This window comes from Trichoderma camerunense (assembly GCF_050948025.1).
Source record: "Trichoderma camerunense strain CBS 138272 chromosome Unknown V8C40scaffold_12, whole genome shotgun sequence".
NCBI lineage: Eukaryota > Fungi > Ascomycota > Sordariomycetes > Hypocreales > Hypocreaceae > Trichoderma > Trichoderma camerunense.
In genome coordinates, this window is record NW_028145358.1 from 295,592 (window position 1) to 315,126 (window position 19,535).

Genomic DNA, 19,535 nt, shown 5'->3' on the forward strand with positions numbered 1-19,535 from the left:
ATATAGTAGTAGTTACTAGGGAAATATAGATATAGCAGCTACTTCCCTTGTGGACGTATGATTGAGCTAGGTAGTGGGTGTTCGAATTCTTCTCGACCTCGATTTTTCTGTCATCCGCTTGGTACTGTACCAGTAGATTCCCTGTAGAACTTGACCACAAAAAATGATGTGGCTTGCATGGCCACGATAAGCCGTATTAGGTTTAGTGGCCAATTGGCGCCACATTTTTGGGGACGAAAAGTTTCTGCCCCACAGAGCGAAGGAAAAAAAAAAAAAACTGGAAGCTCCAAAGTTCGCAGAACTAGAAAAAAAACCATCACGACTGCAAGCGCGCCAGCCTCGTCTTCCGTAATTGAGATCGCTAGACGCTGCACTTTCCGTTTGTTTCAGAATCCTGGATATTCAGCTGCTTAATTTGGAAAGCAACTGCCCAAGATGGTTACGGAAGTCGTGAACAAGAAGAAGCAGGAGGAGGAGGTGGAATACACCATCAAGCCTCAAGCGGTGACTCCCGCCGTCGACACCAGCCAGTGGCCGCTGCTTCTCAAGAACTATGACAAGCGTGAGTGAAGAATCTATCCTGGTGGTCTTTTTACACTTGTAGGACGAATTTCGGCGCTCAATTGGGCGTGGCGATGCAGTCCAAGCAAAGTTGGAGCGCAAGATGGAAAAACGACACAAGCACCAAGAAGAGCCTTTCTGTTGACCTTTGTTCTTCTTTCTAGTCCTTGTGCGAACTGGCCACTTCACCCCGATTCCCAATGGATCTGCGCCCCTGAAGCGTGATCTCAAATCCTACATCAGCTCTGGTGTCATCAACCTGGACAAGCCTTCGAACCCTTCTAGTCACGAGGTTGTGTCCTGGGTTAAGCGAATTCTTCGGTTCGTGGCGACTTGCAGTTTCTTCGTCGATTGGGATTCCAATCGTTCTCCTCACGCTGTATCGTAGAGCTAACAATGAAATCGGTGCAGAGTTGAGAAGACTGGTCACAGTGGTACCCTCGATCCCAAGGTCACGGGCTGCCTGATCGTCTGTATCGACCGAGCGACTCGACTGGTCAAGTCCCAACAAGGAGCCGGAAAGGAGTATGTTGCCATCATCCGCCTTCACGACAAGCTGCCTGGTGGCGAGGCTCAATTCGCTCGTGCCCTCGAGACCCTTACTGGCGCCCTGTTCCAGCGCCCTCCTCTGATTTCTGCCGTCAAGCGTCAGCTCCGTATCCGAACCATCCACGAGAGCAAGCTGATTGAGTTTGACAATGACCGCCACTTGGGTGTCTTCTGGGTGAGCTGCGAGGCTGGTACCTACATTCGAACTCTGTGTGTGCACTTGGGTCTTCTGCTGGGTGTTGGTGCCCACATGCAGGAGCTTCGTCGTGTGCGATCCGGTGCTATGGACGAGACCAAGCACCTCGTCACCCTGCACGATGTGCTGGATGCGCAGTGGACCATGGACAACACCCGGGATGAGTCCTACCTGCGCAGAGTGATTGCGCCCCTCGAGACCCTCCTCACAGGCTACAAGCGTCTTGTTGTCAAGGATAGCGCCGTCAACGCCGTGTGCTACGGTGCCAAGCTTATGCTTCCTGGTCTCCTGCGTTATGGTATGTACATGATTGAGAAAGCTTTAAATGCTTTATAATATGTGATGGAACGTGTCGCTGACTGAAATTTTCTCTCACAGAGTCTGGCATTGAGCACCACGAAGAGGTTGTCCTGATGACCACCAAGGGTGAGGCTATTGCCATTGGTATCGCTCAGATGTCTACGGTCGAAATGTCTACATGCGACCACGGAGTTGTGGCCAAGGTCAAGCGCTGCATCATGGAGCGTGACCTTTACCCCCGAAGATGGGGTCTCGGACCTGTCGCTCAGGAGAAGAAGAAGCTCAAGGCGGACGGCAAGCTCGACAAGTTTGGCCGACCCAACGATGCCACCCCTTCCAAGTGGACCTCTGAGTACAAGGATTTCAGCGTGTCCGACACCTCTGCCGCTGCTGCCGCGGCTGCTCCCGCCACCACATCGATCCCTGTCCTGCCTTCCAAGAGCGAGCAGGCTGATAGCAAGATGGACGATGCAGAGGCTCCCGCTGAGGAGGACAAGAAGAAGCGAAAGAAGCACGAGGGAGAAACTGCTGAGGAAAAGGCAGAGCGGAAACGACGGAAGGCAGAGAAGAAGGCTGCCAAGGCAGCAAAGAAGGGAGGCAAGGGAGACGACGAGGACAGCGATTAAAAGAGGAAGAAAAGAATGTGTGGAATCAAGACTGAGGATTCTTTTTAAGTGTAAAGTATCCTGGCGTGGGAGTCTTTTGTCGATATGGAAATGGTCGTCTTGTACCTTTCTCTTTTCTAGTTACCCACATGTGGCTCTTGGGCAATTGGCGTTATTAGGTATCAATTCATATACATGTTTATTACTACTATGATGTGTGCAAGGATGTCAATACTGTATGGGCGTGTGTGATTGGGCCTGGGGTCCAGTATAGTCTATGGGATGATATCGTATCTACAGTACAGTAATCGTTTCTCACCCAGAAATGAATGATATCATACTCCCACCCTCATACAGAAACTATTTAATTACTAACCTGCAAGTTCTGTCCAATCGAATCCAGTTGCGCATTCCCAAATGTCTTGGTACCTGAATTAGAAGGCGGCATTGGGCGCGAACTCACGTGGAGCTTGCAGTTAAGCGCCGACACTTTCTGGGTCCGTCATCACACAATGAGACGCTGCATCTTTTTGCATCTCTCGCCTTTTTTTTTCCTCTCTCACTAGCATTCTGCTTCTTTCGATTCGCTAGGCGCTCGCTCGCTAGGGAAAGCACTAGTTTGCGAGATGGCGCTTCTCATTGGACCGGAGTGATGAGATGAACGGCTTTTGCGGACAAGGGTCTGTTTGCTGGGTTCCTTCTTAGCTCCCGCATCGTGTGCCTGAGCCTGTTTTGTGATGTGAGATGGATTGATTCGGTGATTGATGGCCTTCACTTTCACGTGGAGGTGCCCGATGAGATGGCCGGTGATGCGATGGGTAGGGATGCAAGGGGGACCGAGAAACGGTGTGACGACCAAATGCCGGCTGGGAGTCAAGGGAGAAGAAGAAGAGCAAGCGGCACATCACATAACGAGTCCGGCACAGCACAAGCGCCTGACGGCAGAGCGACAAACGGACGGGCTCATGGGTGTGTGATGGGGAGCTGAGTCCGTTAGCGAGGGGGGTCGAGACGGGCGGCAAGCAGACAGGCGAAGCGATCATGTTGCCGCCGTCACGATAATCTCGTCACCGGCGCCTTGGGATCAACAAGCTTAAGCCGCCACAGATCACGCACGATGCTGGGCGGCCAGGATATTATTATAAGCCGTCCGTGTCCGCCCCTCGCAGCCTCGTGTCGAATTCCTTTGGCATTTCGGTCGTTGCTCTCGTTTCTTGCTCTACCCGCAATTTTCTTGCTTGCATTTCTCTTGTCTTGTATATTTTCCCTTTACGGTTGGTGTTACGGTCTTGCTGCAGTCTGGATACTGCTGCATCTGATAGGGGTGGACTGTCTTACCTTTGGAACCACGGTTGAGACTTTAATATACCGCTCTTGAATAACGTGCACCGACCTTTTTTTACAGCATTTGCTTCCTCGACTATCACTCCTTTAAACGACGTTCGCTCTTTCGCATCACACACCAGCTGTGTGGGTACCTTCGTTTATAATCCAGAACCTGTCATCTTCTCTCGTTCGCTTCAGTTTACCAGGATCGCCCACTCTTGGAAAAAAAAAAGAAAAAAGAAGATGGCTTACATGTCAATGGCTCGTTGGATCTTCTCCCTATTTCTCACGGCTTTTTCATTGGTGCATGCTCTGAGAGTTTCACCAAACTCACCATGCACAAGTGCTTGCACTACCTCCGACGTGTCGCAATCGGATCCAAAGTTCTTCGACGACCAGTGGAAAGACATTGTCTGCAGTGACGACGACTTTGACAGCAAGCCGGAGGGGAAACAGCTGAAGAGCTGCTTCACGTGCTTGCAGAACAGCAATTACACCCATGGCAGTGAGAATGACCAGGATTGGTTCCTGTGTAAGTCCTCGTGGTGATAATCCCTTCTAGTAGCCGTCAGCTTACACATTGCAAAGACAACCTGCGGTATTCATCCAGCTATTGCATGTTTGGCTATCCCAACAACACCGGCATTGAGACCGGCCCTTGCACGACAACTGTAGGATGCGGAATCCTCGCTTCTGCCCTCGAGCTTGACATCAAGAATCCAACCAACTCGACCACTTACGACTATTGCGATGTGAGCGGAGGCGTCATCACAAGCAACAATGTCGAGGGGTGTCTGGAGTGTGTCAAGGCAGATGGGCAGCACAACTATCTATCCAATTGTATGTTTTATACGCTTGTCCTTTCCACCATCCTCGCTTTTACTAATTTCCATGTCTTGTAGTTCTCCTGACTCTACAAGGGGCATGCCAGACAAAACCAGCGCCAGGGTCCATTTTAATTCTCAACAATACCATCTTTGGTAGTGACAACATCCAAGTCGTCGACCAGACACCCTCTACCAACTACGAAGAGCCCAAATTTTCCAGTTCGACAATTGTGGGCATAGCAATTGGAGGAGCAGTCCTACTTGCGTTGGTCGCAGGGTTCACTTACATGTGTATCCGTAAGCGCAAGAATCGTGCGAAACAAGAAGACCGCGCCTCTGGCTACTCCTTCCGCTGCCAAACCAGAGTCACCCCTGTGACACCAAGGTTTCCCGAGAACGCCCATGCCGACGACAGTTTCCATGGACAGGAGAAGGCGCACGTTAAGGTTACCACTGGCATTGGGGCAAATGCATACCCTGTTGATCAATACCCTTGGAATAGCCAAAACTCACTAAACGTCACCATCAGCCGACAGGATAGTGCAGTAATGAGGCCAAGCATCATCACTGCTTTGACTCCACCCACTCAAGCATACATGTCCCCTCGGGCTTCATCTCCCGACGACTTCGCGACCCCAGCTTCTGCTGTATCGATCCGCTCCAACGCCCCTCTTCTCAGCCACCAACCTTCTGGATTCAAGCCTTCTCCTCATTTGGGTCAGTCCAGTTGGTCACCGACCCCGAAACCGTACCGTCCCGACAGAAGGTGGGAGGAAGAAACCGGAGTGACAAATGCTCTAGGGCTGATTACCAGGAAGAGAAGCAAGACAAGCATGGGAAGTCCCGTCCAGAGCGATATACTTATAACATCCTTTCCACCGCCACCTACGAGTACGCGGTGAAATGGGGGTGGTTAATAATTATGATATGGGTTTAAGTACTGGAGCGATTTTGTTTGGAAGTAGCTTGAGATTTCTTCTATTTTGTACGATATGATACACAATGCTTGAATGTAGCGGAACAGCTGGACTGATGCTTGAACTAATGAAACGATTTACGACAAGTGCACTTGGCGATATTTTGATAATTCTAATGGAAGATGCCATGAATATTGACCACATCAAGCCACTTGGCGTCAACTCTATGCTCCAGGTACACATATTAACAAGGCTATTTACCTTAAATCACCCCGCAAATAGCCTTGATTCCCCTCTCTATTTTGTGATCTGATGATGTTAAATATAGTACTACGAGAGTATATGGCCAGTAACATGTGTGTTGTAACGGGACGCTGTAGAAGTGCCTTTAATCTACTGTCCACCTGGTTCTTCATGTGTAGTACTGTAGCTACGATGTTCTTGTATCTAATAGCATCGATATCATTTCTAGACAGGTACTTTATCTGCTACTTTCACCACTACAAGTACCTGGTAGCGAGGTGTCGTATGAAACTCAATATCCGCCTCCCTCTGTATTCTAGAACTTAGATCTCATATCGAGCAGTATTTCAAACCCAATAACGGTCTACATCGTCAGTATTAAAGTTCAGCTACCCCAATCGCTGCGGAAGGAGACGAGTACCTCAGCAAAGTAGATAGCAAACTATAAGATCCTGCTGCTTTCAACATGCTTCGATCAGAGCTATTTATTCTCTTCTTTCTTCCTCAGCCATCACCCGGCACCACATCTTACCGTCGCTATCATCCTCCTACGATCTACCAACATATTTAACAAAAAATACACTCGCACAAAAATAACAACAGCCAGACACCAAACTACTATCACGAACCGAACGAAGCGAAAATGGGGCTCTGGAAACCCATCGCCAAACTCGAAGTCAAGCTCGAAACATGGCGCTGGCGTAGCGGCTACTCTGTCCTAGAGAGAACTCCAGCCGAGCCCGAATGGTGGGAGGTAGTTATGGAGAGAGAGAGAAGAAGACGCAAGGAAGAACGCAGAATAGCAAAGGAAGAGCGCCGAGCCGCCAAGGAAGAACGCAGGGCTGCGAAGGAGCAGCGTCGGAGGGAGCGACAGGGCCAGAAGCGTGAGTTTGACTGGAGGGATTACATTCCAAAGTTTCCCAAGGTGGTTGGGTATACACCGTTGTCGAAGTTGGATGAGATGCTTGCTTCGCCACAAGGGGTGCGGTGGTAGTGAAGTTAAGGAGGGGGGGCTTGGGGGGAGAGGAAGGGGGAGTTTTTGGTGTTTTTGGGCTGGGTGTTTTGGAGTGGGTGATGATTAAATTTTTTTTTGTTTTGTATCTTTATGGAGGCTCCTATTATTGTATTTTCTGTGATGAAGATTATACACAGTTCACCCACAGGACTTCACGATAGCGTCGGGTACAGGAAAAGGGGGTAACCGGAGTAAGGAGTAGCGGTAATGGCAGCACTCGTTAGACGCTTGGTAAACTACAAAGATTTACTTAGTCTCTGTAACAAATAAGTAGCCTAGATCTCATATCTTATCCTAAATCTGGTTGATCCTGGCAGGAAGCGAACAAGCCATGGCGTCTCTACTCCAGAATCCGCCAGGCGCAAAGATCTGGCGAGGAAGAGATAGGAGTTTCTGGTGATTTTAAGGTGAATACGATCTACATTGTTCGATAAGGGCTATGCGGTAAGGTCAAAATTCGATTAAGTAGGTATGGAACACACCCCAGAAGTTTATATGAAACAACTGTAGGTAGAAGTGGAAGGATTTGAAGAATATACGCTCAACAGTAACTCAAACAACTGGAACCTTAACACACATCCCTCGTGGCTTGTATTCGGCATTAAAATTGCGTGTGAAGATGTATCATTCAGTACATTGCTGCAGTATCACCAAAACACCAAAAGTACTAGGTATGAATAACCAAACCATCATTTGTATTCAACTTCCAAGATACAAACGCTGGACTGCAACTCTATCAACAAATCGTTCCATATCATACCATTGTCCTTCCTACCATAAATGCTGTATACAGGCTCAATAACCAAAACAAAGCAAAAAAACAGGATAAGACACGCTTGCCGGATGCCCCTACCGCCTTGCCGTAAGAACAAAAACGCATATGAAAATGACAAACATGGAGAAGATAAAGCTTCTCAAAGTATAAACATCACCTGGGGATGAAACGCGAGAACGAAAAGAGAAAAACGACACGAATTTGTGTAAGACGATGCCGTGATCTCTTTTGAACTCGACTAGAGCAACAAGAGACAGTCCTCAATCCGACAATCCAATTCGTGGGGATCCGAGAATTCGTGCCGGTTTCCTCTGTCTCCCTTTCGTGCGCGCAGAAACAAAACAAGCCAAAAGCCAATGAAACTCAAGCAAGAATGACGGCTTGCAAAGCTCAAGAAACGTTGGATGAAGATTTTTAAAAACAAAGTAATGATGAGGAGAGGAAGAGAAAAAAGGCCTTTATTACCATAAATGAGTCCCTCAAGTTCTGATGAATTTGTGACAACCAATCCCCCAAAAATATCAATTCCCTTCCCTTCCAACGCCAATGTTTTTTTCACATGATGCTTTCGTCCAGAGGCGTGCCCCCTCTGCTCAATATATCGCTTTGCAGCTTTCCATTTTGTGATTTGAACCACGTTGTACCCTCCTCCATCTCCTGACGCATCGCCCTAAGTTCTTGTATTAAAATATCCGCGTCGCTCATCACGCGTTTGTGTGAATCCGTATCTTCGACTTGCTCTTTGGCCGTCTCCGCCGCATCCCCCGGGGATCGCTTTCTCTTGTTGTTGATGGTCAACGGGCTATCTAGAAAGGGGTCTTCTCGAGAGGATGTGAATGCCATAGGGCTTTGCGGCCGCACTGCTGCTGCTGCTATTGTTGATGCCGCGCTGGTGATTGACGCCCTTCGGATCAATGTACTCTCTCTAAGGCTTGCACTTCCTCTAAGGCTCGTACTTCCCCTTAAGCTTGTACTTCCTCTGAGGCTCGCACTTCCTCTAAAACCTGTATCCTTCTTGAGACCGCGTCTGATATCGTCGACCATGGATTCTGGTAACGCAGTTCCGTCGGGCATCTGTACAATGCCCATAGCCTTCAATCGCCATCGCTCGGAGACTTTGCTTACGCGTGATTTCTCTGGTGGTGAGCTACCTGCCGATACAGAAGGCAGGGAACGCTGAAATCGCCCAGGCTTTTCTCCTAAAAGTCGTTCGCGCAAAGCCCGGGTTTTCGAACCACCCTCCGTGCTTGCGATCGATCCAGACCGAGATCGAATCCCCTGGCTCCCATTAATCGACGACGGGGTAGGTGATAGTCGGTAATCGTTGCGGAAGATTGCTGAGACAGCTCTCCTCTCGTTTGAGACGCCGGACAAGACCCCGGACGCAAGCAGTGCTTCTTCTGCTTTCCTCTTGCTTTGTCGATTTTTCTTAAGTATTGTTGCTAGCTCATCAGGGCGATTGAGAGTCGCCAGTTCTGCCTTTTGGCTGGCAATTCGTCGAGTAGCCTCCTGTTCTTCCTTGATCTGTGCTGCTCTCTGAGCTTCGCGAAACGCGCGGAATTGGTCGCGTCCACTTTGACGCAGCTGCCTTAGACGCCTCTCCCGAGCAGTTTTCTTCCACCGGTAAAAATATTTCAGAGAGAGGTTATATATCCGGAATCTCTTAGCTTCCGCTTCGTCTTGCTCCTCTTTCTCTCTAGCCATTCTCTCCTTCTCATCCTTTTGGAATTTGTCAAAAGTTTCTCGTACAATGTTTTCTATCATGAAAATCTCAAATTCCTTCATCAGCCCATTATCTCCATTCACAAACCACTTTGTGAAGTCGCCTAGCAGATCGCGCGGTGAAGTCACTGGTCTTGGGGGAGCGGGGGAGAGTGGAGTAGTAGAAAAGACAGCACTCCGAGGAGGAGAGGAGGTAGGGGTGGTACTGGCAGCCGGATCAAATTTGCGGCTAGTTGTTGGAGAACCAAGTCCTGGAAAACCGGAAGAAGAACTCTGCAAAGTGCCAGGGCGCAAAAGAGCTGGTTCTTCGGCCGTTTTAGGCTTTGTTCCCAGCAGAGAGTTAGAAAACGGTGTGGTAGATATTCCACCCTTAGGCACTTCTTTGTCAAGTGTGCCTGACAACAAGAAGTCAAGGCTGTCACCAGCTGGCGGGAATGGTGATGGCTTATTGTCCGCATTCAATGGAGACTGGCTCTGCGTGGGTAACAACGGTTTTGGGCCTAGATCAGAGGATAATATGCTGTTACTCGTTGTTCCCGTCAAATTTGAGAAAGGCGTAATTGCTGGCACCCCTGCAGAGGTCGTCGGTTTGCTCGTGCTTGCCGAAGCAAAAGCTGGTGATGGAGAAGGAAAAAAGCTAGGCTTAGACTGGGTTGCTTCTTCCTTGGCTGTATCCGCAGCTGGGGGGAATATAGGTGCTTTATTCCCACCAAATGGCCCTGATAAGGCAGAGGCAGGTTTTTGCTCTCCGAGTCCGGCAAAGGAAATCTTTGGTGGGGGGGCACTTCCATTCACAGCCGTTGGCGAAGAAAATGACGGAAAGCCGCCTTGACTTGCAGATGGCTGAGTTTGCGGTTGAGATGGTGGCTTGCTTTGGAAACCCGAAAAACCTGGTGAAGGGGTTGGCGCTGCTTGTGCAAAAGGATTAACAGCCGTGCTTCCACCCAAGATTGATGGTAGTGCGGGTGGATTCTGAGAAGCGTTGCTTGACGTGATAGCAGATGCGAAAGGGTTGGCTGTCGTAGGTGCATTGCTAGAAGGCGAAGCAGGCGCAGTAGAACCCAGAGTCGGCTTGCTGCCAAAAGGTGTCGAAGCAGAAGCAAAGGGGTTCGAAAATGGAGTTGGTTTTTGTACATCAGGCACTCCGAAAATGCTAGCCGGTTGCTCTGAAGCTAAAACAGTATTAGTGAACGGGTATGAACAAGTATGATGTGCAAGAGAACTGCTGGTGTTCTTGTAGTATCTGGCGAGGGAAGAAATCTCTACCTTGTTGTGTACCGAGGAGGTTGCTTCCAAACCCGCTTAAGGGTTGGCCGAACGCAGGAAGAGATGTGGAATTCTGTGGCTGTATCGGCGGAGAATCGGCTGGTGTGACTGGTGCTGTGTCCGGCATAAAAAGAGATCCTTCTTGCGTGGAGAAGCTGCCGGGTCCTGATTGAAAAGATGCGGTTGAGTCCTCGTAGATCGTTTTGTGGATAACATCTGGCAAAGGCCGATTTTGCCGCTTCTTTTCTACGAGAGTCTGTGAAAATTGATGGTGAAGACGGGGGTGTCGAAGCGGCTCTTTGTTATTCAAAATCAAGCATTGTCGGTCAGGGTCCATAGGTGCCTGCTTATCTGGGACGAATTCGATGCCATGAAGTTTCGCAAAGTCGATGGCTTCTTGAACTGTATCGAATCGAAGAAACTTGTTCAAAGCGGCAGCCGTCAAGTCGTTTGCCGTATCTTTGGGCCGGGCTAATGCTCGCTTCACAGCCCGCAGAATTGACCGGCGAAGCTGGGGAAAGTGACACTCCGCAAAACAAGCCATGGTATATGAGACACTAGGGTCCTCGACAATTCGAAAGAATGAGTGGAAAGCATTCGACGCCGCTAAAAAGGGGGCTGCCTTTAATGGGCCATGAAAATCGGCGGTGTTTTGCAATGCTTCAACGAGTGATACTGCGGTCCTTATATCGTCTGAATCCCTCCAGAAGTGTGGTTTCCATTGCCGCTGCAGCATCTCAACCGTATTTGAATCATGGGCATGGAAGAGCAGATAGTATGCGCGGAATTCGGCTTCATTTTCACACGTAATACCCTGAGCATTACAATCATCGTACAAATCTCGGAGAGAAAGCAGAGCTTTGCCAAGTTGCTCGAGTTCCTGTTGTTCGACAAAGTCTTCGCCAGCCTTTCCTGGCTGTGACAGAAGATGCAGTGCCGTGACATGAAACCTCGCAATATTTTCCAGTACATATGCTTGTGTCTTCAAATCGTCGGCCGTAGGAGAGGAGAAAAAGGTAAAATCTCGACGGATAGCTCGCGTTCGATCCCATAGAAATCCGTGTAAACCAGGCAAGTTTTCGTCGTCGCGAAGTAGGTCGTCAAGTAGATAATCCAGAGTACGTCGTAGGGCAGCCGTAGAGCGGACATCCATCGGGAGAGGAGCTTCCTGTCCGGCGGCTGAACGCGCCAGCTTCTTGACCATTTTACTCGTCTTGGCATAGCCTGTTCGTGCATCTTTTTCGGGTTGGGGAACATCCAATTCGGTGATTCGCGTAATCTTCTCGTACTCGGAGCACATATCCTCGCAAATACCTCGGAAGGTGATGGCGTTTTCCAGAGTCTTTCGTTTGTCCGGGTCGTCGATAAGAGAGGCTTTGGTGAGAGACGCGCGCACTTTCTGTCGATACTCTTCGTATTTTTCTCTAAACTTGGCCATCTCGGTCTTGCTGTTTGGATTTCCAGGCTGAGACGGCCAAGATGGAGGACTGATGCCATCCTTCCGCAGCCGGTCGTATACCTTCTTCGAGTACGGGTCGGTAGCGCGCATAGCTGCATTGTCCAGCGTTTCGTCGATGGAGCTCGCACTCGAAGACGAACTAGGGCGTGATGTGTTGTCGTCCTCGGCGCTTGTGGCAGCCTGCACACCGTTGCTGCGGCCATCGGTATTCTGCTGCAGCCCTTTTGTACCACCGCGTGCCTTTTTGGAATTCTTCTTGTTTTCTGCTGGCTTCTTCTCTCCATCTCCACCTCGCTTCTTCCATTGCCTCCCGCTGTCGCTCAGGCTCCCATCCTTGCCCTTGAACGGATTGTTGACGTTGAGCTTCTTCTCCGCATCGCTGTCTCCTCCGAATCCATTCTTCCGCTTACTCTTGTTGAGTGAGTTGGATCCCCCTGCACCATCACTGCCAAATGATGCTCCTTCACCGGTCGGCCGAGGAGCGAAAGGATTGAAAGCCTGCGACGAGCCCTGCGTCTTCTGGCTGAATGGGGAAAACATTTGGCCCGATGATGCAACGGACGTCGCATTCATCTATGTGATGATTTGCGCATGGAGGAGGAGTGTTAGGCGTGACTTTTCGGAGGTTGTTGGAAAAGGCCGTGTCGCAGGATATTGGCTGATGCGCGATGCCAAAGCTAGCCGGACCTTTGATTGAGCTTCGCGGTAGGAGGCTGGCCATCACGTGACGCCTCCAATCTACATAATACCGACGACTTGACCCTTTCTCTCGTACTTCAGATAGTGTCACAAGTGTTGTACTTTTCTAACTGTCTTTTCAAAATCATTTTACTTTGTTCTTATAAGAAAAAAAAAACATATATATAATTCGCTAGCTCTTGAACTTTTTCCGTTTCATTACGACGCCCAGTCCTCCTATTCCCATATCATGACTTAACCCGGCCTCGAATACGGGGAGGTCCCAGTTCTCGCCGAATCTCATCAAGCTGCTCCAGTCCTGTTTGTGCTTTTGATTTCTTGGACGTTCGCTTTCCGGGTCTTGTGTAAGATCCAAGGAAGTCATCCAGAATATTATCGAAATCTCCACGCATAGGTCCTGTGACGCTAGAGGTCGTTGAGACCTCTGATACGGATCCCATGTCATCAAAGTCTTCGTTGTAACGAGCCTCCAACTTTTCAAACCTCTCATCCAGCAGTGAGAGCTGCTCTGTTCGCACGAGTGATGAGGACGTCATAGAGTAGGCAGAGGCGTTCGTCAGGGCGCCCTTCCGCTTCTTAGTCCGGCCTCCGTTTGTGGTTGTTGTCCACATAGACTCAATTCCAGATCGGGATGGAGCCGTTGGCCCACGCGGGCCTTTCTGATCTTTCTTGAACTTCTTAAAGTCTTCCATCCAATCCTCTGATGGCCCATGTTCTGGTTGTTCTGACTGCTCTGGTTGGACCTTTACAAGTTCTGGTACTTGCTCTTTGTATTCTTTGGTAGGCTTTGCCGTGGCATCCGATTCCCACCCATCATCATCTCCGTCATCGAAACCCATATTTTCAAAATCGTAGTCGTCAAGCTCCTCTCCGTCTTTTGACAGCTGCTTGAAGATATCTTCGTCATCGTCGACGTAGGCGTCATCTTCCAAAGCTTCCAAGACCTCACGCAACCGAGGATCCATATCAGGATTGAATCCAGCGATAACATCTGGTACATCCTGCTGGGCCTGGTAGGTCAGTCTGGTGAGATTCTTGGATGGTAGGATATCCTTGTCCAAAAGATCGCCCGACTTTTGCTCAAGATCCATCTTCTGCAGGGCATCTTCCAATGACTGCTTCTGTTTGCCCTTGCCCTTGTTCTGAGTCGAGCTTGATTCAACAAAGACAACGTTTCCGCCACCCGAGTTGAGGTCTCTCAAATGTTGCATGTAGTCGTACTCGGTATCGTCGAAGTAGACGCCATAGTTTGCGGCTTCACCTTCGTTGGCGCGGATTTCGCCTGCATCAGATCCGAATTCGGAAGCCAGATCATCCAGGTGCTTTACTTTTGTTCCAGATTTTGTCTGAACGGGGTTCAGCACCATGGATGGCGCATTCTCGTCGTGGATGAGCGGATCATTCTGTGGACGGTGGACGAGCGTGAAGTGCTGCGCCGTCTTCTTATTACTAAATACGAGGCATCAGTAATGTCCAAACAGACATAAGCACACACAGCAACATAATCAACTTACATCCACTTTCCCTTGGGCATTTTGGCGGTGTTGCGATTGCGTTGAATCAAATGAGCATGGACAGAAGTGGGCTTGTTAACCTACTGCCTGCATTCAAAGAAATTTTTGGTAGCGCCAGTACAGTTCGGTTGTTGATAGTACTGTATGCATTTGTGGGCAAGGCCTTCAAAATACAGTGCGAAGATCTTTTTCATGTGACTATCCAAAAAATTTGCCCCTCCATTATGATGTATTATTCAGCCCGCAAAACCTGGGCATGCGACCTTCCACAACAAAATATTTATCCTCGTCCTCCCCTGCGATCCGAGGATATTCGCATTAACCAGGCATAAAGTCTGAGACCGTTTGAATCGCATTTGATATCCTCGGCGAACGAGGACAGCCGCAAAGATGGTGTTGGCAAAGTCGAAAAAGAATGAGGGGCTGGGCAATACCCTGATGAACGATCGCTTCGGAAAGGGCAAAGGCACCGACCACAGGAAGACGTCTGCTACTATGCGAACGAACCATACGACCGGCGAACAATATCTCGTAAACGACAAGAAAGATGCCGCTTGGGTCAAGATGCGCTCCGTTACGGAGCAAGGCGCGCTGGATGAGTTCCTGGCCACTGCCGAGCTGGCCGGCACCGACTTTACGGCCGAGAAGATGAATAATGTCAAGATCATCCACACTGACCAGAAGAATCCCTATCTGCTATCTGCCACCGAAGAGAGAGCCATCCTTGGCAAGCATCGACAGCACAGAAACCGGTTGACGGTCCCGCGAAGACCTCACTGGGATGCCTCGACCACCCGGGAGGAGCTCGACCTACGTGAGCGAGAGGCTCTTGTCTCATGGCGAAGAGGCTTGGCTGAGCTGCAAGAGAACAACGATCTGCTCATGACGCCGTTTGAGCGAAATATTGAGGTTTGGAGACAGCTGTGGAGAGTCATTGAGAGATCAGATCTCATTGTGCAGATTGTGGATGCGAGAAACCCTCTGCTTTTCCGGTCCGAGGATTTAGAATCATATGTCAAGGCTGTTGATCCCAAGAAGGAAAACTTGCTTCTGATCAACAAGGCCGACATGATGACTGTCAAGCAGCGCAAGGCATGGGGCAAGCACCTGAGAGAAGCAGGAATTGCATACAAATTCTTTTCTGCACAGCTTGCAAAGGAATTGATTGAGGCAAGAGAGGACTCAGACTACGAATCGGATGATGAGGAGCCATCTTCTTCATCACAGCAGGTTGAGAAGGATGAGGAGAGCGAAGACGACGAGGCGGAGGCTGCTGAGGGCTCGGGAAGCAAAGCGCCAGAGGATGAAGATACTCAGATTCTCACAGTCGAGGAGTTGGAAGAGATTTTCCTAAAATATGCTCCAACCGATAGAGGTAAGTTTTTGGCAATTCGAAACATTATGTTGCAGTTCTAACTCCCTGGACAGAGGCAGATCACAAACTCCAAGTCGGATTAGTCGGCTACCCTAACGTTGGTAAATCATCAACCATCAACGCCCTCATTGGAGCCAAAAAGGTCTCCGTCTCCTCAACGCCAGGAAAGACCAAGCACTTCCAGACCATTCACCTCAGTGAGCGGGTCATCCTGTGCGATTGCCCTGGTCTCGTGTTCCCCAACTTCGCCACCACAAAGGCCGATCTCGTCACTCAAGGCGTGCTGCCCATTGACCAGATGCGCGAGCACTCTGGACCCGTAGGCTTGGTCGCTCAGAGAATTCCTCAGCCATTCCTGGAAGCCATTTACGGCATCAAGATCTTGACTAGACCTGTCGAAGAAGGAGGCACTGGTGTTCCGACTGCTGAGGAGCTGCTGCGTGCTTACGCCACTGCTCGAGGCTTCCAGACCCAAGGTCTTGGTCAGCCAGACGAGGCGCGAGCATCCAGATATATCCTGAAAGACTACGTCAACGGAAAGCTTCTCTTCGTCCACCCTCCCCCAGGTATTGAGGATGAGAAGGAGTTCAACGCCGAGCTGTACGACGAAGCGCATCTGCCTGAGCGCCGCCGTGCCGGCTTCATCGCCGCCACAGAGGCCCTCCACCTCGATGACGAGAGCATGGCCTCCGAGTTTGTCGGCCTCCCCCAGGGTCCCAAGTCCAAGAGGCTCGACAAGAGCTTCTTCACGCCAAAGAACATCCGCGGACATGTCAGCCAGCCTTTTAACTACAAGTACACAGAACAAGGCAGCGCGTCCGGCAGCACAGCCGGTGGCACCAAGATGCTTAGCGGACGCAAGGCTCGGGCGGCGATTGCCCTGGAGACCGGCGTGGACCCCAAGGATGTGCAGCTTGGGTCTGGGAAGAAGCATTTCAAGAAGGGCGCGCCTAATGGCATGGGCAGGAAGGCAAGGAGGGGAGCACCAAACTTTGCTGATGACTAGATAACTCTTACTGTTTTTTCTTTGGGATTTTAAAGATGCGAATGGAACTGGTAAAAGACTCTATTATGACCCTTTTGTGTCGGAGATTTGGCACTACATGCATGGAATATCATTGAATGCGGACGGGAGATGGAATGAATATGATTTCGAATTTTTTATGTAAACCCACAAATGTGACCAAAATATCCACAATTGCTCATCCCATAAGAAACAGTTTAAATAAAGGGGAAAAAAAAAGAAACAAGAAAAAACGTCCCAACAGATTCTCCCCTTCTTCTTCTACCAGTCCCAAAAGCCTCTTCTTTACCATGCTATTAACAGTATGTATTTCGCTCTTTCAAGTCCTCTTTTTTTATGCTCTTCACTTCTTCTCCTGAGCCTTGGGCTTCTTCTCCTGATTCTTAGGCTTGTTCAAAGACTTGGGATCCAAACCTCTCCTCCTCATGGCGTTCTTCTTCGCCTTCTCCATATACTTGACATCCTCATCGTCATCAAAGGCGCTAAAGTCGCCCTTTCCAGTCTCTTTGGGCGCCTTGGCCTTCTTACCAGCCTTCTTCTCCTCGACCTCGGTGTCATCATCGGTCGTAATGGGCGTCCTATCAACAACCTCCTCATCGGCATCAGTAGCAGTGTTGATCTTCTTGCCGGCACCACCGATGGCGTTAGGCGGCGTGGGACCAATCTTCTGGAACTTTGCGACGTAGAAGCCGTCAATGTTGTGGGCGTGCGGGTAGAAGCGGCGGGTGAGCTTGAGGCTGGGGTGGAACTTCTTGCCCATGTAGCTGGTGAAGCCCTCCTTGCCAAAGGGGATGCCGGCGTCGACGAGCTTCACGTTGGGACGGCGAGACAGAGCATAGGCGACGACACTCTCGCTAAATTGATGAAATATCTGTTAGAAACTCCTGTTTTGCTTGTAACGAAAGAGAAAGGGGAGAAGAGAGGAGCTAAGCTTACTTTTCCTCGACAGTGACACTGCATGTTGAGTAGACAAGGAAGCCACCTGTCTCACTAGCATGGTTGACTGAATCAATAGCTGACAGCAACAGCTGCTTCTGCATGTGCGGCAGTGAGATGAAATCCTTCTCATCCTTGTTGGTCTTGACGCTGGGATCCTTGGAGATAACGCCAGTTCCAGAGCAAGGGGCATCAAGAAGCACTCTGTTACACTAGTTAGCCTCTTATTTTGCTGTTTAAGGATATGAAGACTGCTCACCTGTCGAAGCCTCCCATGACTCTGGGGAACTCGCGACCGTCGTAGCTGCAGACGATGACGTTACGAACACCCAGACGGGCAACGTTACCAATCAAACCCTTGGCACGCTCCTTATTGGGATCGTTGGCAAAGACAATACCGGTGTTCTATGGTGATGTTAACAGCGAATCTTTACAAAAAGCCTATGTAGGCTGAGTATGTTAAAGTCGAATCTTACGTTCATCATGGCTGAGCAGTAAGTTGTCTTTCCACCGGGGGCAGAGGCCATATCGAGAACTCGCTCATTTCTGTTTACGCATAAAATGTTAGCCTCTATACAACAATGGTTATAACTCGAGACATAATCAAAACTTACGGCTGCGGTGAAAGTGCCATGACGGGCAAGAAAGAGGCAGCTGCCTGGATAATATAGTGACCAGCGAGATACTCGGGCGTAGCACCCAGAGGCACATTCGCCTCGAAAATCTGCAGACCGACCTTGCTCCACTTGCCGACAGGCTCGAGAGTAACGCCGCGGTTGATGAGCGCCTGGGCGAGATCTCTTCGGTGTGTTCGGAGGGTATTTGTTCGGATAACGACGGGACGGGCCATCTCGTTGGCTTCGAAGAAGGCAAAGGCCTCTCGAGGGGTGAAGAGGTTGAAGAGCTTCTCGGCGAGGTAAGGGCTGTAGCCGTAATACTAAAATCACCACACCACATTAGAACGCCAATTCAGACAAGGGCAGAACGTCAAAAAATAGGACTTACACCGCAGATATCCTTGAGCAGCTGAGCGGTATACTCTGCTCTAGATCTTCCCTCCTCAGCCAGATTGGCAAAATCATCCAACACACGTATCGTGTCCGTTATTCTCTGTCTCAGGAGTTGCAGGTCTGGCGCCAACAAAGACTGGCTCTTCTTCGCCAAGTCATCCTCCTCGTCGTCATCCTCATAGCCTTCACCAAAGATTTTAGGACCATCAATGTTTGTTTGCATAGCAGACTCTTGCAGTTCCGTCTCGGTGATGGCCTTGTCCTTTGCAAGTTTCTCGTCTAGTTTTCGTGACAGACCCACGATGTTGGCCGCAGTGAGTTTCTCCTCGGCGTCAGACTCGTCCTCGTCATCGGAGAAGACGAATTTGCCCTTCTTTCCGCCATCCTCCTGATCATCAGAGTCGAAAACCGAGTCGTCCTCTTCTGCTTCATCATCCTCATCTTCATCATCAGACCAGATGTTCTTCTTCTTTTCTCCCGAAGAAGCCTCTTCATCTGACGACGCATCGCCCTCAAGCTGATCTAGGTCGAACTCGTCATCCATCTCTTCGTCGGAATCCTCTTCGGGCTCCGGCAGCTTCTTTGCCTTTTTTCCATTGCTCTTCGCGCTCGCCTTCTTAGGCGCAGGCTCCGGCTTCTTCGCCGCGGCAGCGCCCTTGGTGGTCTTGCGCTTCTTGTTGCTCAACGATGCCTTCTCGACCGGCGGCTCGACGGGCAGGCCTGCTTTTCTCTTGAGGTTGGCAAAGTGTTCCTCGGACAGGGCTTCGGGCATGCCCTGCTTTCTCTTCATGCGACGTCCTTGACCCATGATTGCGACCGAAAATTGCTGTTTTGAAAATGTCTTTTCGATCTCAATGGGTGGGTGTTGGTTTGGATGCAGGCGCGGGACAGTCTCGATTTTTTTCGAGGCCCTTCACTCTCTGGCGACTTTTTTTTTCGGCCGATTATCGATAAGCCACCGCTAGTGGTAGTGGGAAATAGCGCCGGGGAGCTAGATGATGTAATAAACACTGTACCTGAATTTAGAGCCTAAAAATGAGCGACGGTCGATTTTCTCATTCAAACTGATATGGCTATGCATGCAGATTTAAGTTGAGCGGCAGTGTATTATATCCGAAAATGCAAAATGGATTCATTATTTAATTGATAATCATTATCTACAATGCAACTACAATGCGGGTCGTATACTGTGGATCTTGGGTGACATGATACAGTA

At 49.7% G+C, this 19,535-nt stretch overlaps 7 protein-coding genes across 7 annotated transcripts; 4 read left to right on the forward strand and 3 right to left on the reverse strand.

The window, feature by feature from the left end:
* The first annotated feature begins 280 nt into the window (after positions 1-280).
* On the forward strand, positions 281-2,419 carry V8C40DRAFT_248922 (pseudouridine synthase CBF5). The gene is made up of 4 exons (XM_083216642.1): positions 281-562; positions 726-882; positions 973-1,604; positions 1,685-2,419. The coding sequence occupies exons 1-4, from the start codon at positions 436-438 to the stop codon at positions 2,230-2,232; spliced, it is 1,464 nt and encodes a 487-aa protein (XP_083071525.1). The 5' UTR covers positions 281-435; the 3' UTR covers positions 2,233-2,419.
* A 1,098-nt stretch (positions 2,420-3,517) lies between these two features.
* V8C40DRAFT_42531 (uncharacterized protein) lies at positions 3,518-5,275 on the forward strand. Its single transcript, XM_083222962.1, has 3 exons — positions 3,518-4,069; positions 4,126-4,377; positions 4,440-5,275. Exons 1-3 carry the CDS (start codon positions 3,781-3,783, stop codon positions 5,264-5,266), a joined length of 1,368 nt encoding a protein of 455 aa, XP_083071526.1. The 5' UTR covers positions 3,518-3,780; the 3' UTR covers positions 5,267-5,275.
* A 686-nt stretch (positions 5,276-5,961) lies between these two features.
* On the forward strand, positions 5,962-6,518 carry V8C40DRAFT_280383 (uncharacterized protein; the record flags this gene model as incomplete). The annotated part of the gene is made up of 1 exon (XM_083221392.1): positions 5,962-6,518. The coding sequence occupies exon 1, from the start codon at positions 6,168-6,170 to the stop codon at positions 6,516-6,518; it is 351 nt and encodes a 116-aa protein (XP_083071527.1). The 5' UTR covers positions 5,962-6,167.
* A 1,087-nt stretch (positions 6,519-7,605) lies between these two features.
* V8C40DRAFT_42542 (SAC3/GANP/Nin1/mts3/eIF-3 p25 family-domain-containing protein) lies at positions 7,606-12,421 on the reverse strand. Its single transcript, XM_083222963.1, has 2 exons — positions 10,303-12,421; positions 7,606-10,208 (listed from the first exon to the last, which is right to left on the reverse strand). Exons 1-2 carry the CDS (start codon positions 12,332-12,334, stop codon positions 7,870-7,872), a joined length of 4,371 nt encoding a protein of 1,456 aa, XP_083071528.1. The 5' UTR covers positions 12,335-12,421; the 3' UTR covers positions 7,606-7,869.
* A 150-nt stretch (positions 12,422-12,571) lies between these two features.
* V8C40DRAFT_248926 (ribosome biogenesis protein LTV1) lies at positions 12,572-14,045 on the reverse strand. Its single transcript, XM_083216643.1, has 2 exons — positions 13,975-14,045; positions 12,572-13,909 (listed from the first exon to the last, which is right to left on the reverse strand). The coding sequence occupies exons 1-2, from the start codon at positions 13,992-13,994 to the stop codon at positions 12,688-12,690; spliced, it is 1,242 nt and encodes a 413-aa protein (XP_083071529.1). The 5' UTR covers positions 13,995-14,045; the 3' UTR covers positions 12,572-12,687.
* Positions 14,046-14,203: 158 nt separating this feature from the next.
* On the forward strand, positions 14,204-16,625 carry V8C40DRAFT_248927 (ribosome biogenesis GTPase LSG1). The gene is made up of 2 exons (XM_083216644.1): positions 14,204-15,349; positions 15,403-16,625. The coding sequence occupies exons 1-2, from the start codon at positions 14,365-14,367 to the stop codon at positions 16,353-16,355; spliced, it is 1,938 nt and encodes a 645-aa protein (XP_083071530.1). The 5' UTR covers positions 14,204-14,364; the 3' UTR covers positions 16,356-16,625.
* Positions 16,476-19,195, reverse strand: V8C40DRAFT_248928 (rRNA (cytosine-C5-)-methyltransferase NOP2). Its single transcript, XM_083216645.1, has 6 exons — positions 18,315-19,195; positions 17,924-18,246; positions 17,786-17,855; positions 17,569-17,714; positions 17,310-17,513; positions 16,476-17,227 (listed from the first exon to the last, which is right to left on the reverse strand). The coding sequence occupies exons 1-6, from the start codon at positions 19,125-19,127 to the stop codon at positions 16,717-16,719; spliced, it is 2,067 nt and encodes a 688-aa protein (XP_083071531.1). The 5' UTR covers positions 19,128-19,195; the 3' UTR covers positions 16,476-16,716.
* Positions 19,196-19,535: the final 340 nt, after the last annotated feature.

Coding starts and splice junctions, on each gene's coding strand:
- V8C40DRAFT_248922 (XM_083216642.1), top strand. CDS start 436: ATGGTTACGGAAGTCGTGAACAAGAAGAAGCAGGAGGAGGAGGTGGAA. Junction 563..725: donor TCTCAAGAACTATGACAAGC/GTGAGTGAAGAA, acceptor TCTTCTTTCTAG/TCCTTGTGCGAACTGGCCAC. Junction 883..972: donor TGGGTTAAGCGAATTCTTCG/GTTCGTGGCGAC, acceptor AAATCGGTGCAG/AGTTGAGAAGACTGGTCACA.
- V8C40DRAFT_42531 (XM_083222962.1), top strand. CDS start 3,781: ATGGCTTACATGTCAATGGCTCGTTGGATCTTCTCCCTATTTCTCACG. Junction 4,070..4,125: donor TGACCAGGATTGGTTCCTGT/GTAAGTCCTCGT, acceptor CACATTGCAAAG/ACAACCTGCGGTATTCATCC. Junction 4,378..4,439: donor GCACAACTATCTATCCAATT/GTATGTTTTATA, acceptor CATGTCTTGTAG/TTCTCCTGACTCTACAAGGG.
- V8C40DRAFT_42542 (XM_083222963.1), bottom strand. CDS start 12,334: ATGAATGCGACGTCCGTTGCATCATCGGGCCAAATGTTTTCCCCATTC. Junction 10,209..10,302: donor CCTCCTCGGTACACAACAAG/GTAGAGATTTCT, acceptor ATACTGTTTTAG/CTTCAGAGCAACCGGCTAGC.
- V8C40DRAFT_248926 (XM_083216643.1), bottom strand. CDS start 13,994: ATGCCCAAGGGAAAGTGGAT. Junction 13,910..13,974: donor ATGCCCAAGGGAAAGTGGAT/GTAAGTTGATTA, acceptor CCTCGTATTTAG/TAATAAGAAGACGGCGCAGC.
- V8C40DRAFT_248927 (XM_083216644.1), top strand. CDS start 14,365: ATGGTGTTGGCAAAGTCGAAAAAGAATGAGGGGCTGGGCAATACCCTG. Junction 15,350..15,402: donor ATATGCTCCAACCGATAGAG/GTAAGTTTTTGG, acceptor CTCCCTGGACAG/AGGCAGATCACAAACTCCAA.
- V8C40DRAFT_248928 (XM_083216645.1), bottom strand. CDS start 19,127: ATGGGTCAAGGACGTCGCATGAAGAGAAAGCAGGGCATGCCCGAAGCC. Junction 17,856..17,923: donor ATGGCACTTTCACCGCAGCC/GTAAGTTTTGAT, acceptor ATGCGTAAACAG/AAATGAGCGAGTTCTCGATA. Junction 17,715..17,785: donor ACTGCTCAGCCATGATGAAC/GTAAGATTCGAC, acceptor ACATCACCATAG/AACACCGGTATTGTCTTTGC.